Source organism: Natrix helvetica (genome assembly GCF_964273705.1).
Source record: "Natrix helvetica genome assembly, chromosome: 1".
NCBI lineage: Eukaryota > Metazoa > Chordata > Lepidosauria > Squamata > Natricidae > Natrix > Natrix helvetica.
The window spans coordinates 216,536,453-216,552,314 of NC_138548.1; the positions used below are offsets into that span (position 1 = coordinate 216,536,453).

At 42.2% G+C, this 15,862-nt stretch overlaps 1 protein-coding gene across 3 annotated transcripts in view; it reads left to right on the top strand.

Moving 5' to 3' along the window:
• AAAS (aladin WD repeat nucleoporin) overlaps positions 1-13,402 on the top strand; it is a 41,677-nt gene extending 28,275 nt beyond the window's left edge. For all 3 annotated transcript variants that reach the window (XM_081935314.1, XM_081935313.1, XM_081935315.1), the window contains exons 8-18: positions 324-422; positions 1,057-1,200; positions 2,901-3,021; positions 3,444-3,568; positions 3,735-3,795; positions 4,826-4,916; positions 5,325-5,418; positions 5,889-5,956; positions 8,364-8,439; positions 9,814-9,898; positions 13,007-13,402. In XM_081935314.1, the coding sequence (XP_081791440.1) occupies positions 324-422; positions 1,057-1,200; positions 2,901-3,021; positions 3,444-3,568; positions 3,735-3,795; positions 4,826-4,916; positions 5,325-5,418; positions 5,889-5,956; positions 8,364-8,439; positions 9,814-9,898; positions 13,007-13,153 (1,111 nt within the window). In that variant the 3' untranslated portion in view covers positions 13,154-13,402. The remainder of the gene's footprint in view (positions 1-323; positions 423-1,056; positions 1,201-2,900; positions 3,022-3,443; positions 3,569-3,734; positions 3,796-4,825; positions 4,917-5,324; positions 5,419-5,888; positions 5,957-8,363; positions 8,440-9,813; positions 9,899-13,006) is intronic.
• Positions 13,403-15,862: the final 2,460 nt, after the last annotated feature.

The following is a 15,862-nucleotide window of genomic DNA, read 5'->3' on the forward strand; positions in this document are numbered from 1 at the left end:
AAACTTTTTTTTTTATTTGCCTTTTCAAAACCTTGGTGCGACTTATACTCCGAAAAATACGGTAGTTCCCTGCTAATCATAAATGCAAGCTAAAGCATTTCCTTCACACAAAAGTGTTTTCTGAAACAATTGCCTTGTTGGTTAGCCATTCTAACATGACTCTTCAGAAGCACCCAGTTTTCATTTACACTGACATTTTCTGTGGTAGGCAGCCAACCAACCAACCCCAACCTTGTAGCGTCTATCTTTTAAATCCCGTTTGTCTTTTAGATGGAAACAAGCCCAAATGATTTTTTTTAACGCCCCTTGTCTTGCTTACACAGGGCAGGCTGCTCAATCCGAGCTTTTGCGTGGCATCCTCATACCAACAAATTTGCAGTGGCCCTTCTGGATGACTCCATCCATGTTTACAATACCAACAGGTAAGGGACCTAACTGACCTAGGTAGAGCATTACTCTGAACAGACTGAGGCCAGTGGCAATTTAACATGGCATATGACAGAAAGCTTGAACTCTCCAGGGTGGTAGAGAAAGTTCTATTCAAGAGTTTATTTAGGAGTTGATTAGTACAGGTCAAGGAAAAGAAATACAATGGCACCTTGATATTCAACTGCTTTGAAACCTATCAAATTTGGTAACACATTTTGATGTGAAAAACTTATGCTGGTACTCGTTGTTTGGTACTCAACATGCAAGTTAGAACTTGTCGATGTTGGCTGCCTTGGGACTCACGACATTATTCCTTATGGGGAAAATTTGTTTGGTACTTGTCATTTTTGGTATTCATTGTGCCTCCCGGAATCAATTGAAGATGTAGTACCGAGGTACCACTGCAGTTGGATTATTGGACCTTGAGATGAGAATACTAATGTGAGCTGTGCATAAGAACAAGCTACGTTTGCTTGAAAACAAGCTGTTCCCAAAATGTATGGGCAGAGTGGGAGAAGGAGATCATTTGGTCTAAAGGTCAATTCCTTAGACTCATTTTGCTGATATGTGCCTAGTATCTCTGGGCCCTCTGGGCAAATTTATATCTGTTTGGGTTTTCTTCTCCAGTACTATAGTCCCAATCCTGAAGCATCGTTTGCAAAGAAATGTAGCTTTGATGGCCTGGAAGCCACTGTGTGCGTCTATCCTTGCTGTGGGGTGCCATAGCTGTGTGTTGATTTGGCACCTGGATCCCACTTCCCTTTCTACCAGGTAACCCAGACAGATCTTATGGATTAATCAGTGGTGGCAGCTAGCAAGTCACAATTGCTATTTTGTTGCTGCTATTTGATGGAAATGCTTGTTAGATATCAGATGCGCAGCCCAGTTCTTGTTCTGGCCGAGGCTTCCCAAGAGCATGAAGCAAACCCCTTGTCCTGACAAAAAAACCCTTTTATTAATTTACTGTGAATTCTTCTCATTCACATCCAGCAAAGTCTTTCAAGGGAGGATTTATGGTCACAGTTACAGTTATCTCTGGCTTGGAGAGCTACCAGGCTGATATCTGCAAAACTTGGCAAGGAGTCTCGGAGAGTCACCAACCAATTAAGCGAACTAATTGTCTCCTGCAAATTCCACTCCCCTTTTTATTTCCTCTGGGAGGGGCCATTCATCGTCCACCTGTGGCCTTACTCCCAAGTTGACCCCTATTCTTTAGCTGTTCCCTTTGTCTAGAAACTCTGCACATGCGCACCTGGGAACAGCCTCCAGCTGTTCATCTGCCTCACTGATGTCTGACTCTGAAGGCTGCTGACTCTGAAGGCAGCTGCCCTCAACACAGAACCCTCATCAGAGCCTTCCCCAGCCTCCAGGACTGGCCCATGTTCCTCCCCAGCCTCCTCACTGTCTGAATCTGCTGCTACAACAGTTCTTTTACTTTAAGTGTATTCTTAGTCTCTTCCCCGTTACAGTTTTTTTTCCATTTCCAAACTATATATGTTCTTTACCACACATCCCTTCTCACAAGTCTATGATCTAAACAAAGAATGCAAGAAAATGAAAGTCCTGTATTTATTCAGTTTCTGCTAATTGGAGACAAAGAAAGGAAAGCTAACATCTCCCCCCCCTTCCCCCGCCCTTTCCCGGAAGTCTTAGCAAGTTCTGGGTCTCCTCTCAAGGACATAGGCAGCCTTCCAGCAGTTAGTGGCAGTGTATGAAGATCTTTGTGGCTTTCAGATTCCTTATTTTAATGTCTTTGTTTTCTTCAGTTTCTCATCCATTTTCCGTTGTCTCGATATGGCAAGCTTCTGAACAGAGACAATATCTTTTTATCGATCTGGGGGTTATTTTTGTGGAAGGCTGAGATCCAAATATTTAGGCCACTAAGTGCCCACCTGAATCCCAAGTATAAACAGTGCTACTCAGTCTCTCTGATGTTTGGCCATGCGGTTACTTGCACACATTGCTCATTTCTGATAATGGGGGATGTGGTAAATTCTGCAGCACTGGATGATGGATGTACCGATGTACCTTGTGTGGCCCAGAGAACATTTGCAGAAGGACTGTTCAGTGCTTCGGACTCAAAGGGAAAAGGTGCTTTGGAGCCTTCAAGGTCGCAGCCTAAGCACCTCCCTGCAGTTCCTTAAAGCAGCCACATCTTTTCCCAGCACCGCACACTTGTCATCCACAGTGGCAGCACAACCTTAGAAAAGGGTACATTTGGGTTAAGGAGAGCTGTGTGGTGCTTTGTAGTTCTTAAGCCTCTTCTGACCTTCGGATTTAAACTGCTATACAGCCTTAATGCCCAGTTTTATTTTGCCAGCATATGTGCTCGCATCTGGAAAAGCACTGCATAACACAGTGACTTCTGGTTTAATTGTGGCTTGCTGAATGGGTTTTCATAAGATGCCAGTGAAAATCAAAAGAAATCACATTATGAGCTTCCTGTGATGTGTGTCTCTTGTTTCCTGTAGGCCTTCCTCTGGCTGTGCTCAAGTGCTCAGCCACCCCGGCCACAGTCCCATCACCAGCCTGGCCTGGGCTCCCAGTGGAGGATTGCTTCTGTCGGCCTCACCTGTTGATACATCCATGCTTGTAAGTATGTTGCACTGTTACTGCTAATATGGTATAGAACAGAGGTGTGGAACAAAGACCCCTCTATGACTTGCGGACTTCAACTCCCAGAATTCCTGAGCCAGCATGACATATAGAACAAGAGATAGCATAAAAACTGTGGCAAACAGAGCCACAGACATTACTCTGTAGTGAATGCCTTTTTGCAGAGATGGTTCTTTTGGGCAATGAAGATCCTGAAATGGTCAACGGGTTTGGGGACAAATGTTTCTGCCAGTCTTCTCAGAAGGAGTCCAGGGTGCATGGTGTTAATTAATTTTTCTTCCATCAGACATGTGGTGTCATTTGAATTTAAAGTGAGGGCTACTAGAAGATTCTTGTTGGAAGAAACATAGGGATTTCTTTCCACAATGGCTTCTCTTCTTTTGACCTTGTGCCACTAGGTATGGGATGTTTCCACAGAAAACTGTATCCAGTTGCAGTGGTTTGGAGGAGGCGGGGTCACATACCTGGCTTGGTCACCTGATGGCAGCAAGGTGCTAGCGGCAACACCTTCGGCAGTCTTCAGGTGAGCAGAGGAGCCTTGAAACCAGCCATCTAAGATCAGTCCTCTTTCTTTAGTGGAGTAATGGATGGTAGGGTAAGAACAGTGAATGCCATTGCTCTTCTCCTAGTTGAATGGTGCTCCCAAAGCAATTTCATTTCTTTTCATCAACTTGTCCATCTTGTTGCAGAGTGTGGGAAGTTCAGATGTGGACTTACGAGAAATGGCCAACTATCAAAGGTCCTTGTCGGGTAGGTTGAAAAAACAGGATGGTGAAGGGTTCTTATTTATTTACAAAAACTGCGGTATTGCCCAGCTCATTCTGTTCAGGGTGGCTTACAAAAGGGAAGACAGAAATAGCCACTTAAAAATGATGAAATGCAGCACAATAATATTACAGAGCCAAAGATGTAGCTGTCTGGTTGCTGTAAAATCTTGAAAAATACTCTCAAAAAATCAGTTATCGAAATCCAATTCAATCATGTAGTCTTTTCATTCAGGAACTGTATTCCTATTTGGGATTTTTTTAGTGCTTTTAATATTTTCATTCATTCATTCATTTATACTCTTTCCTGCCTTTTAAAAACACTAATAAATAGGTTGCTAGATGTAACTCCAGGGATGGGACTCTTAGCATCCCCTTCCATAAATCTGGCAGATTATTCCTGGGATATTCTGGAGCCAAGCTCTCCAGAGGATTTTATTGGCTAAATCAGACCAATTGATTTGGATGCAGACTACCAACCTAGCCAACAGAGCAACCACAGGACCAGTGTTCTATGACAGGGACAGTTTTTGTGGTGTCTGGACAGCTTTCAAAAGTATCTTCATGTAGAATGGAGTTACAATAACCTAACTTCTCCAAACTGAAGAATATGTATATCTTAAGGTTGAACTGTTGGGTTCTTGGTATTCACTGAACTTGGGGTTTTTAGGTGTTTTATTAGCAGGCCAAGCAATCAGATCAACAGGGTTTGCTGTTGAGTTGGACTGCCAGTCTTGGTTGGATATTTTTTTCTTGATGGTTCCTTGATTACGATATTATTTCTTCTTCGACTGTTTATCTGGGGGTTGACTACCAGCAGGCAAGCTACCTATAAACATCTAGCAAACTCCACTCTCCCATGGACCGATGATGTTACCTAGCTTCCCATCGCAGGAATACGACCAAACATAGCAAACATCCAGATCTCAACAGTCGATTTAGCAAAGGATTTTGGTCCCTTTGTTTTACCTGCATTAAAAGTGCATTTCTTTTCCATTTCCTCTGCCTGATCCCAGACTGGTTGCTGGAGTCCAGATGGCAGTCGTTTGCTGTTCACCGTCCAGGGGGAATTTGTGATCTATTCCTTATCTTTCTTGGAATACAGTGGTGAGTGTGCAGCTGTGACACGAATACGGCTTCTCGGTTTTTGCAGTATGAAAAGTAGCTTTAAGGAACATGCTTGAATCTTGGTCTCTTTAATGAAGTGGAGGTTGGGGTTGTTGGGTGGTGCTCTTTGGAGATTCTTGTATATGCAGTGCATTGGAGCAGAGAAGAATAGATTTTTTGGCCCGTCTGGCTTCAGTGCCTTGCATAATGTGACTTCATATTTGTTTAATGTACAGATTTGATTATTCTGTGTGATACTTGGTTATTAAACGAATACAGATAATAAGCCAAGTAGAATCTGGAAGAAGCGACAGGAGAGACAAAGAGGGAATCTGATCTGCTTGTAAAGCCACTTTCTACTTACATCCTCCTATTGTTTGGTTTCTCTCGTAACTTCCAATATTTCAGGAGAGCAGCAAAGGCAGGTCGGTGGGTCTAAAACAGCTTCCATTGTGGCAGATCTTTCAGAGACTACGTTCGAGACGCCCTATGGGGAGGAGAGGTGAGAGAAAGGGAATATACCATGTGGAGGAGAGGTGAGAGAAAGGGAATGTACCATGTCTATGTGGAATTGGGTTGAACTTTTCTAGCCTTCTTGTGGTTGCCTTGGAGCGTTGATACATTGGTTGCTGGAAGCGTGGAGAACTGGGTTTGGGTGGGAGTCAAAAAAGATTTTTCTGAATCAGGTTTCCAGTAATTAGAAACCGTGGAGCTAGAGTGTATCGCTCAGAAACTCCTCAACCCTCGGGATAGGGTTGCAAATAAATTTAATGTAGTCATAATTATTGGATAATAATATACATTTGTAGAATGAACTAAGGTTTTTTTTAATATAGTTTCCCCCCTATTAACAGTTTTTTTAAAAGTTTTCTAATTCCGGACTCCCAACTATTTCTTCCTGTTGCCGCAAACTTTGAATGTTCGTGGTTGACCATTTTCCTCTGCTTCAAGTCCTCTGTCCCTGTGTTGCAGGATTGGAGGAGAGGTGCAGTCCATGCTTTGGGATCCAAGCGGGGAGAGGCTTGCGGTGGTCATTCAAGGTGAAGCCTGCTTCTTTGAAACTCTGGGGGGGAAGCTTGGGTAATTGGAGGGTGAAGGGGGATACCTTCAGCAAACATGCCCATGCCAAGTTCTGAGTCCTTCTCCAAATTCAGCATTTTGAAAAACCATTGGCTTCCAGAACGGGTTGTCTTTCGTCTTTGAATGTGAGTGCAGGTGATTCGTGCAGCCAGCCATAACAGCCCCCTCCGCCCCTCTTGGATATACACTCAAGCAGCATTCATATCGTTTCAAAAGCCCTTGAGCAATAACATAAGGATGTCCTCTGTGTGCATCTTAAAGGACTTTTGTAGGTTACATTTCAAGGCAAAAAGAAGGATATCACCAAACCCAAAAAAAGAAGGGGGGAAAAATGCCTTAAAGTTGTTCAAAACAAGGATGAATCTAGTGGTTTTATTAGGATGATTGTATTCCTGTACTCCTCAGATAAAATCCTCAAAATATGTGAAGTATGTTACGATGTGGATAATTCAGAATGTTATGACACTTTCAGTACATTATGTGGCTTTTGCTCCTTTATTCCGTCTGCATCTTACATTCTGCCTTTCCTCCAGAGAGCTTCAAATGGAACATGTGATCCTTTCCTCTTTCCCACAGTTCACCCACAGATCTATAAAGGCTGAGACATTTGCCCAAACTGACCCCCCGTCACTTTCAAGATTATATATTTGGGGGAAAAGGGACACGGATGAAAGAATACCCACTTCCTGCTTTATAAAAGCACATGCGTAGGTTAATCGCTTGTATTGGGGAATGGCACATCCTGCTAGAAGACTGAAATGACCCCCAGCTCTTTATTTTACACACACACACACATTTTTTTTTGTAGAAATGAGGGGAAGCATGAAGTGGCTACCTTGCTGTGCCTCAGAAAACTTTGTGTTTTAAAACACCCTAGCGTTCTCTCTAAAGCTGAGAGTTGCCTCTTCCTTCATGATTTCTTAAAACACTCTTTTGCCAAATAAGACAACCCTCCTCTAAGCTCTGAAGAACCTAGGTGGGAGGATAAGCAGTAGCTATTTTATATCTAGGGCCTGTTTTTAATGCTATGGTTCTTTTGGTTTATAGCTCGTTTTTCTGCTGAACACCATCCAGAGTCAATGCTGAGTTGGGTTCTAAGTCCCTATAAATCTAATAAATAAAACAGCTGAGAAAGGCTGGTGGTATAGGAGAAATGTCTTGGCCGAGAAAGAACTAGAAACAGTTGCTTCTGCATCTGAGTAAACAACTCTATGCCCTCCTTTCTCACGTGCACATTGAAGTTGCTTTCTGTTTTGTTTTTTTCTCCCAGAAAGATTTGACAGTGCAGTCCCAAGGATATTTATTGGAAGGAGTCCCATTTGGTTTATTGAAATTTATTCCTCTGACAGGGTGCACAGGATTGTGCTGTCAAAGACCACCAACCACACCAATTGCATATAGCTGTCAACCAGATAGATCATCTCTCCCAGTTCAGGCCCTGTTGTGCTGTAACCAAGAGGAAAGGCTCTTCTTATGCTAGCTTGCTCTGTTCTAAAAGCTTGGTGTAAATTGCCCTGTAAAACTGAGTTTGGTGTAAATTGCCCCGTTTTCCTTCAAATACATTTCCGTAGGACGAGAGGAGCAATATTTAAACATCAAGTCAATGTCATCTTACAGCAACCCTGTAGATTTTTCTCCATGATGATCTATCCCTTACCTGGTCCTTCAGATGCTCCACTGTAACTGAATGCATCCCCCTTGCTGCTGGTCCTGCTTGTTTCTTCCTTTCCAACTTCCCTTGCATTAGAGACTTCTACAGAGAGCTAAGTCTTCTGATATAACATGTCCAGAGAGGGATAATTTAAGCCTGGTCATTTGAGCCTCCAGGGAGAAACCTGGATTGATTTGTTTGATAATCCATTGACTTGTTTTCCTGGCTGTCGATTGTATTCTCAGGAGCTTTCTCCAACCCAAATATTCAAAGCATCAATATAAGTAGACTCGGTCTGCAACCATTTGTCAGTAATGATGGAGCTGAACAAAGACTGGTCCTCAAAGTTCCAGCTGCCCCAGCACTTTGCAGTCCCATGATCAAAATCTGCAACCTGTTTGCCCTTATGAATGGTTGCCGAGCACACCGCAATCGTGTCAAAGTCAGTGGGGAAGCCAAGGGGAGGTCATAGGTTACTGAGCTAAGTCTCCCTATTTTACAGATGAGGCCCAAAATCTCACGTATCTGGTTAGAAAGCTATTGCGGGGAGATCTAGGAATCTAAGCACAAGGTCCGTCCCACCTTCAGCTGCTTTAGGTGATGCCACCAGTTTAGAGAACCCATTTCTTGCTGTCACGTTCTGCCCACAGTTCATATATTTAGTGCTTTGTTAAGCTCCTTACTTTTTAAAGTGTGTTTTTTTTTTCTCCCCGCAGGAAATTTGGATGTCTCCAAGACTATCATTGCAGTGTTTCGGACTCGCAATAGTCCTGTGTTTGAACTTCTGCCCTGGTTTGTATTGTCCTGTCCCTCTTTATCTGGAAATGGATTCCATAAGGCATTTCTTATGTATAAAAATAAATCAAGATTTTTTTTCTTTAAATAGTTTTAAGGTGGGGGGGGCTCTTCAAATTATTGTCAGTATGGTAGGGAGGCAGATGAGGTAGGTGGTTCTTTCCCCCCCCCCCCCCCCCCTGTCTTGGGTTAAATTCCAGGTCATGTTCCTGTTAAGTGAATTTCTGCAGTTGTTAAGTAAGTAACACGGTTGTTAAGTGAATCTGGATTCCCTATTAACTTTGCTTGTCAGAAGGTCGCAAAAGGGGATCACGTGACCCTGGGACACTGCAACCGTCACAAGTACATGCCAGATGCCAAGTATCCAAATTTTGATTATATGACCATGAGGATGTTGCAATGGTCATAAGTGTGAAACACAGCTGAAAGATATTTTTCCCAGAGTAACTTCAAAATCTGCAACCAAAGAAATGGTTGTGAGTTTAGGGCCATTGTGTGGTAGATAAAGTTTGGGTTGAGGGACACAAGAGTCTAGACCAGGGGTGTCCAAACTTGGGAACTTTATGACTTGTGGACTTCAACTCCCAGAATTCCCCAGCCAGCATGGGAGAATTCTGGGAGTTGAAGTCCACAAATCTTAAAAGTTCCCAAGTTTGGACACCCCTGGTCTAGAGTAAGAGGTGAGGTCCTTTTGGCCCTTCAGGGAATTGAACTACAATTTCCAGACAACTTGAATACCGGGAAAGATAGCTAGGAGATTTCCACTAGAGTATAAGTTGCTCACTCTATACAGGTAGTCCTCGACTTACAACAGTTCATTTAATGACCGTTCAAAGTTACAACAGCACTGAAAAAAATGACTTATGACCATTCTTCACATTTACAACCGTTGAAGCATTCCAATGTTCACATGAGCCAAATTCAGACACTTGGCAACTGACTCATATTTCTGACCGTTGCAGTGTCCCTGGGTCATGTGATCCCCTTTTTGTGACCTGACGAGCAAAGTCAATGGGGAAGCCAGATTCACTTAACAACCGTGTCCCTAACTTAACAATTGCAATGATTCACTTAACAACAGTGGCATGAAAGGTCATAAAATGGGGCAAAACTCACTTAACAAATGTTTCATTTAATAGCATAAATGTTGGGCTCAAAACTACCTGTATTTAAGCCAAAAAAGCAGGAGAGGTAGCACTCTTGGGATATTAGAGAGGGAGTATTAGACATCACTAGGACAGGGAATAAGTATTTTAACGTACTTTTTGATGTGTCCTGTGGGTCCCAGACTGTGCAAGCCTCCAAGTACCATCAAAACAGCCTTTAGGCATCCCGTGTTATAATATATACTCTTCCTTCTACCACTTCTAGTGGTTTTGTACAGGGTGAAGACGGGGTTCAGCCACAGCTGATCACTTTTCATCCTTCCTTTAAGAAGGGAGCCCTTCTGACAGTGGTAAGTTCAACCTCCAAGTACTGAGAATTATGAAGAATGCCTGATCCAGCTGGGAAGAACTGTAGCTAGTTTTTCCATTGCGGTTGCTACTGAAATCTATGTTTTCTAAGTACTGTAAAGAGGACTAAGCTGACTAAGGAGAGGGAAGGTTTTGCTGTCACCAGATATCCTAAAACACGGGTGGCAAACTTGCAACATCACATTGCTGTGACGTGACATATTACAATGTTTTCCCCCATTCGTGGAGCTGGGGTGGGCGTGGCCTGCGCGTGATGCATTCTGCTTGTCTGCCAGTTTGACATCCCTGTCCTAAAACATATACAAAATAAAGTTGGCTTATTTGCTGACTTGTCCACATTTCCCGTAGCACTAAGAACAGTCTCTCTGGATGGCTATTATCTGTGTCAGGGGAAAAACACCCTGTAGAAAATGAGGTCTATGGACCGAGGCTGATTCCCTTCCGCATATCTTTTGAGATATTAAGAAAATAAATAAAAGTCTTTAAGAAGTATTCTAATTAATAAACAAACTTTAATAAAAGTAAATAAAAGTAAAATAAACTAATTGTTACATTTTGATAATGAAAGCTCACTTGGCAGCCGAACAAAGAAGAAAGGAATTAGTTCTGGAATGTGTAACGCATGTGCAATAAATCACTTTCAGATAAGAACTTTTATGACCTGCGCAATAATTCTTTCTTAGTTTAACTCTTGAGTGTCAGTTCATGCCTAGCAAACTTTTTAACATCGTGACAATCTGGGCATGGAGTAATTATAAGATTCCTCTTGTCTATTCTAGAATATCCTAGGTGAAAATTTAAAGGGATATATTTTACTCAACAGCTGGGCTCTTCCCAGTCAACATAGTAAGGATTAGTGTAAAATTATCTCCAGATCCAAATGGAGTGGATTGCTTTGTAGCCTCATGTAATTCAGCTTAGATATTACTCTGATACTCAATGATTGTTTTGTTTTTTTGAAGTGCGTAGATTGATCTATTTGCAATCCGTATTTAGGGATTTGTTTGGATTTTGTGCACATTTCATGATTCTATCCTGGGCTAGGTATACAATTAGAAACTTAAGAGTCCCAAGATTATTAATTTTTAAAAGCAAGCTTTGAAGCCCTTAAGATATTATTTCCAGACTTTGAAAGCTGAAATGAAATATGAGGCATGCTTGATTCCTGTGCCAAAATTTTATATTTATTTTATGTAAGAAAGTATATCACTCTGACTAAAAGGAGATCAATCCCTATTTCAACATAAATCATTCATTTAGACATATTACCACTTTGGAAAGAGGTTATTTATTTATCTATTTATTGTGCTTTTAAACTCAGTTCTCTTCTGCGGGGCAAGAAAGTGCAGGATAACACCAAGCCTGGCTATAATCCGCTTCAAAAGTTACTACAAAATTGAAAATTTTAAGGAGAAGGATGAGAAAATTACAACAACTAATGCAGACCCCCAAATTTACCAATTGCTCCCTCATTTATGCTGTGCTCCTCATAGGCGTTCTCAGCTTTCTATAATGTGTAAATGGAGATCCCTGTTTTTTCCCCCTCTTAAGAATTTAGGAATAAGAATCCAAGAATAAACTATGGCTTCTGAGCATAACATATTCGAAAGTAAGCAGACCAAGTGTCCCAATCAACGGGTATGATCATTGAATATTAGACCTGTCAATCAGAACAGGGCAGCACCAGCAATTCCTCCCAGTTTATATTCTGGAGAGAGATGGGACAGATGAAGGAAACTTAAAAGTCCTAGGGAAAACATATTAATAATAATAATAATAATAATAATAATAATAATAATAATAATAATAATAATAATAATAATAATAATAATAATAATAATAATAATAATAATAATAATAAAAAATAATTTGAATTTATTAGCCGCTCCCTTTCCAGGCAAGGGGGGCATACAATGGAACATATAGACATAACACATGTGTACAAACGCATAAACATACATATATACAAAGACATACATGCACGGAGGAGGTAACAAATTACAACATTTAGACAATTAAAATCACCATTAACATACCCCAATAGTAAAAACCCAATGTACAATTAAAATTTAAAATTTAAAAAAGACAGTCAGGAGGAATAAGAAAAATTACGGTTGAGCCAGGCCAGATAATTGAAAGAGGTGGGTCTTCAACTGTACACGGAAGGAGTGGAGATCGGAAGTAATCCTGATGTCACGGGGGAGGTCATTCCACAGGGCTGGGCCCATCACAGAGAAGGCTCTGCTCCTGGGTGTCGCCCCCCGACACTGTTTGGCGGACGGCACCCGGAGAAGTCCCTCTCTGTGTGAGCGAATTGGTCGTAGGGATGTGTGGGGCAGGATGCGATCCTGCATGTAACTAGGTCCTGTGCCATGAAGCGCTTTAAAGATCATAATCAAAACCTTGAAACGCACTCGGTAGACCACAGGAAGCCAGTGCAGCTCGCGCAGGAGAGGTGTTACAGGGGAGTATCTAGTCCTCCCCATAATCACCCGCGCGGCCGCGTTCTGGACCAACTGTAGTCTCCGAGTGCATCTCAAGGGAAGCCCCATGTAGAGAGCATTGCAGTAGTCCAGGCGAGACGTCACTAGCGCATGGGTGACTGTGCGTAGGGCATCCCGGTCCAATAAGGGGCGCAATTGGCGCATCAGGCGGACCTGATGGAACGCCCCCCTTGCCACGGCTGTTACATGGTCATCCATGGACAGCCGGGCATCTAGGAGGACGCCCAAATTGCGCACCTGTTCCATGGGGGCTAGTTGCACGCCCCCAATGGCCAGAGATGGAAGCACCTGGTTGAACCGGGGGGCCGGAAGCCACAGCCACTCCGTCTTGGAAGGGTTATAATAGCAATAGCAGACTTACATATCTTTACAGCCCTCTCTAAGTGGTTTATTTTGCCCCAACAATTTGGTCCTCATTTTATGCCCACCATGGCTACACCCACCTGGCCCTCCAAGGTCAAATCCAACCCTGATGCGGCCCTCAATGAAATCGAGTTTGACACCCCTGGTCTAGGCCATCTTGAGGAAACAGGGATGCTCTGTTTCTGCTGCCTTTGGTTTGATGCTTGTGTCTTTCTTTCACAGTGCTGGTCAAACGGAAGCATCAGTCACGTTCCTTTCTTCTTTGTGACCGCTCAGTTTCCTTCGTTTAGTTCTGGGCAGCAAAGTCCTCCTGTGCCCTTGGGCAGTTGGAGCAACACCCGGGAGCAGCCGCTGTTTTCCGAACTCTGAAGTCTCAACTCTCCTAAGACTTTGCTATGAAGGGCTCCCAACTTCTTTCTCCATCAGCCTGGGGAGATCCGGGACTGATTTTAGATTTGACTTTTGTACGAGTGTCTTTCTTCCGTGAGCTGGGCATGGATTAGATGGTTAGATGCAGTAGAGGCTGGACCTAAGGAATGCCTGCCTGCTTTTCCTGAAATGAACAATGTTGTAGTTGTATTTAGGGCCGAAAATTAAATAAATCAGTTCAAGATCCTGTTTTTGCCTCCCTGCAAGTCTAATAATCCTCTCTACAAGCTTGTTTTGTCTAATTGAGAGATTAACTATAATTTTCCTGAGCATGTTTTTCACTTGCTGCCTGACGTGGGCTTTCCCCAAGGGATTTGCTCTGAGGATTTGTGAACTTTATTTCCTGGAAGTATAAAAGAGCAAAGACAATTTGCTGCCCTTGAAATATTTTGAACTATGAATCTCACAAATTTTGCCATTCATCGTGATGGTTCCATTGATTGAAGGGGTGGTTAAAATTGGATAGATGCCAAGTTGTCCACCACTGTTTGGCTGGGGCACTCATTGCAGTAAGTTGTGTGTTTACTCAGTGTTGGTTTGGCCAGTTGCATGAACCCCATGCACTGTGGTGTGTAAACCATAGTTTATGACTCAGTATCATGTGTCTTCCTGTGGGTTAACACAAGATGTAAACCAGATGAGTAAAATTAGCTATTGGTTTAGGGCAATGAGGGAACAGGCATTTTAATGAATCAAAATAGAGTAAGATACTCATCCCCAAACTTGAATCTGGTCAGTCACATTGAAATGTTACAGCAGAGTGTATTGTGGAGTGAGGGTATTTGAGTAACTTCATGAAAATTTTAACATGTATTTGAAAATGAAATTGGAATGTGTACCTCTTGCACACCCAAATGGGTGTATGTAAGATATTTGTGTACATGAGAAATTTTAATTTTCCTGACAAAGCAAGCAGTGGTGAAGTTAGATCCCCTTATATTTAGGCTCTTGGTTCCATCTTTCATTTTTTTAAAAAAGTTTGCAAAAAGAATTAAGTTGGAAGTTTGCTGGTGACTTACTCTGAGCTGTTAAAATGTTGAGCGAAGGATTTCTTAGATCCAATTCCTGCACCATGACATGTTTCTTGATAGTGAAGATTACATACAAGTGTTAGTAAATAATATTATTATTATTTTTAAATTACTGTATACTGGTAAAGGTTTTTTGTTTTGTTTTCAGCTTTGAGAGTTGCTGCAAAGAGTTCCCACTAGGGATAATTGTAAACTGATCTTCAGAAAGAGAAGTGTTTTTAAAATAAGCAACAGCAACAATGTTCGGCTGTCTTATTTGGCTCCCAGCCATCAGCACTTCCATCTCTGTCACTGATCCTCTTATATTTGGACTTTGGCTTACAACCCCTCCTATCTGGACTGAGTAGCTGAGAATTGCCCAAAGGGAGGTTGTACGCGGCTGCAGATGGAGTTTCCAAGATTGTATTTCCCCCTTGCACAACTTGGGATGAGTCTCCAGCCCACCATGTTGTACATTTCGGTGTGCCTATGAACTGAACAGCATTTACTCTGAGCTGCTGACTGATCTTTGGAAGAAGGAAGAGGAAACCCCCCCCCCCCAGAACCCTGCAATTCTTTCAGATTGCTAAACCCATGTTCAGAAGAGCTGTGCCGTGTAGGAGGTCTTTCACTTCCCTGTTGACTGCTAGGTTGATTCCTGGCTTGTCTGGCTGTCCTTATGTTTGTGATACACTTAATAAAGTTTTTTTTATTTTTTCATTTTCATAACAAATAACCACATGTATACTATTACATAACCAACGTCATATTATATTGTTAAATGTTTACATCAATTCGTCTTACCATCAACTCCCCAAAATAATTATTGGCTCTTCTGCTCTCCATACAACATATTTGTACCTTACCCATCACTTTCTTCTCCCTCTCTCCTCCCCCTCCCTACCTCCTTTCTTCCCTCTGTCGTCCTTCTCTACTTCCCCTTCCTCTCTCCTTCTCCTCTCTCCCCTTTCCACTCCTTTCTCTATTCTTATTCTCCCCCTTCCTGCCCTCTCTCCTCTCCCTCTTTTCTTCCCTTACACCTCTCCTCTACTTCACACTCTTCATCTCATTTACTTGGTGTATTTCAGTTTGTGATACACTTAGAAGTGATAAGAGACTCATATTTCTGATGATATTATCTGAGGGCCAATGCAAATACGCCAAATACATATCAAGAGCTCATAAGGAACTCTTCCTTTCAACAGGAAGTAACTTTTGCTTCTTCGATCCAGTAGGCTGGTATTTTCCCATGAATACCGCCTTTTGTATCAGGAGATACAATTTTACGATAGAAATTGTCTGATCAATTTGCAAAGCAGATTTGCAAAACAGAGAAAACCGTCAAGGCCATATTTTTAATGCCCCAGAAGAGCCTGTTAGATGACTTGATCAAGTAAAGCAGGTTAAATGACAACGTCTGAGGCTCAAGAAAAAAAGGATGCAAATTTACTCCTTGCTTGCTCTCCAAAGGTTTTTAAAGGGCATGTTCTTATAAAAGCAATTTTATAATAGGTAATACTGAGTGAAATAGCTAATAATAAACTCCCCGTCCTTCATTGATTCTTGAATTGCTGTTAGGATATGCTCTCGTTTGGGCTTGGCAGCCTAGCTTGTAGCCCTTGATGCAGCTAATACAGCC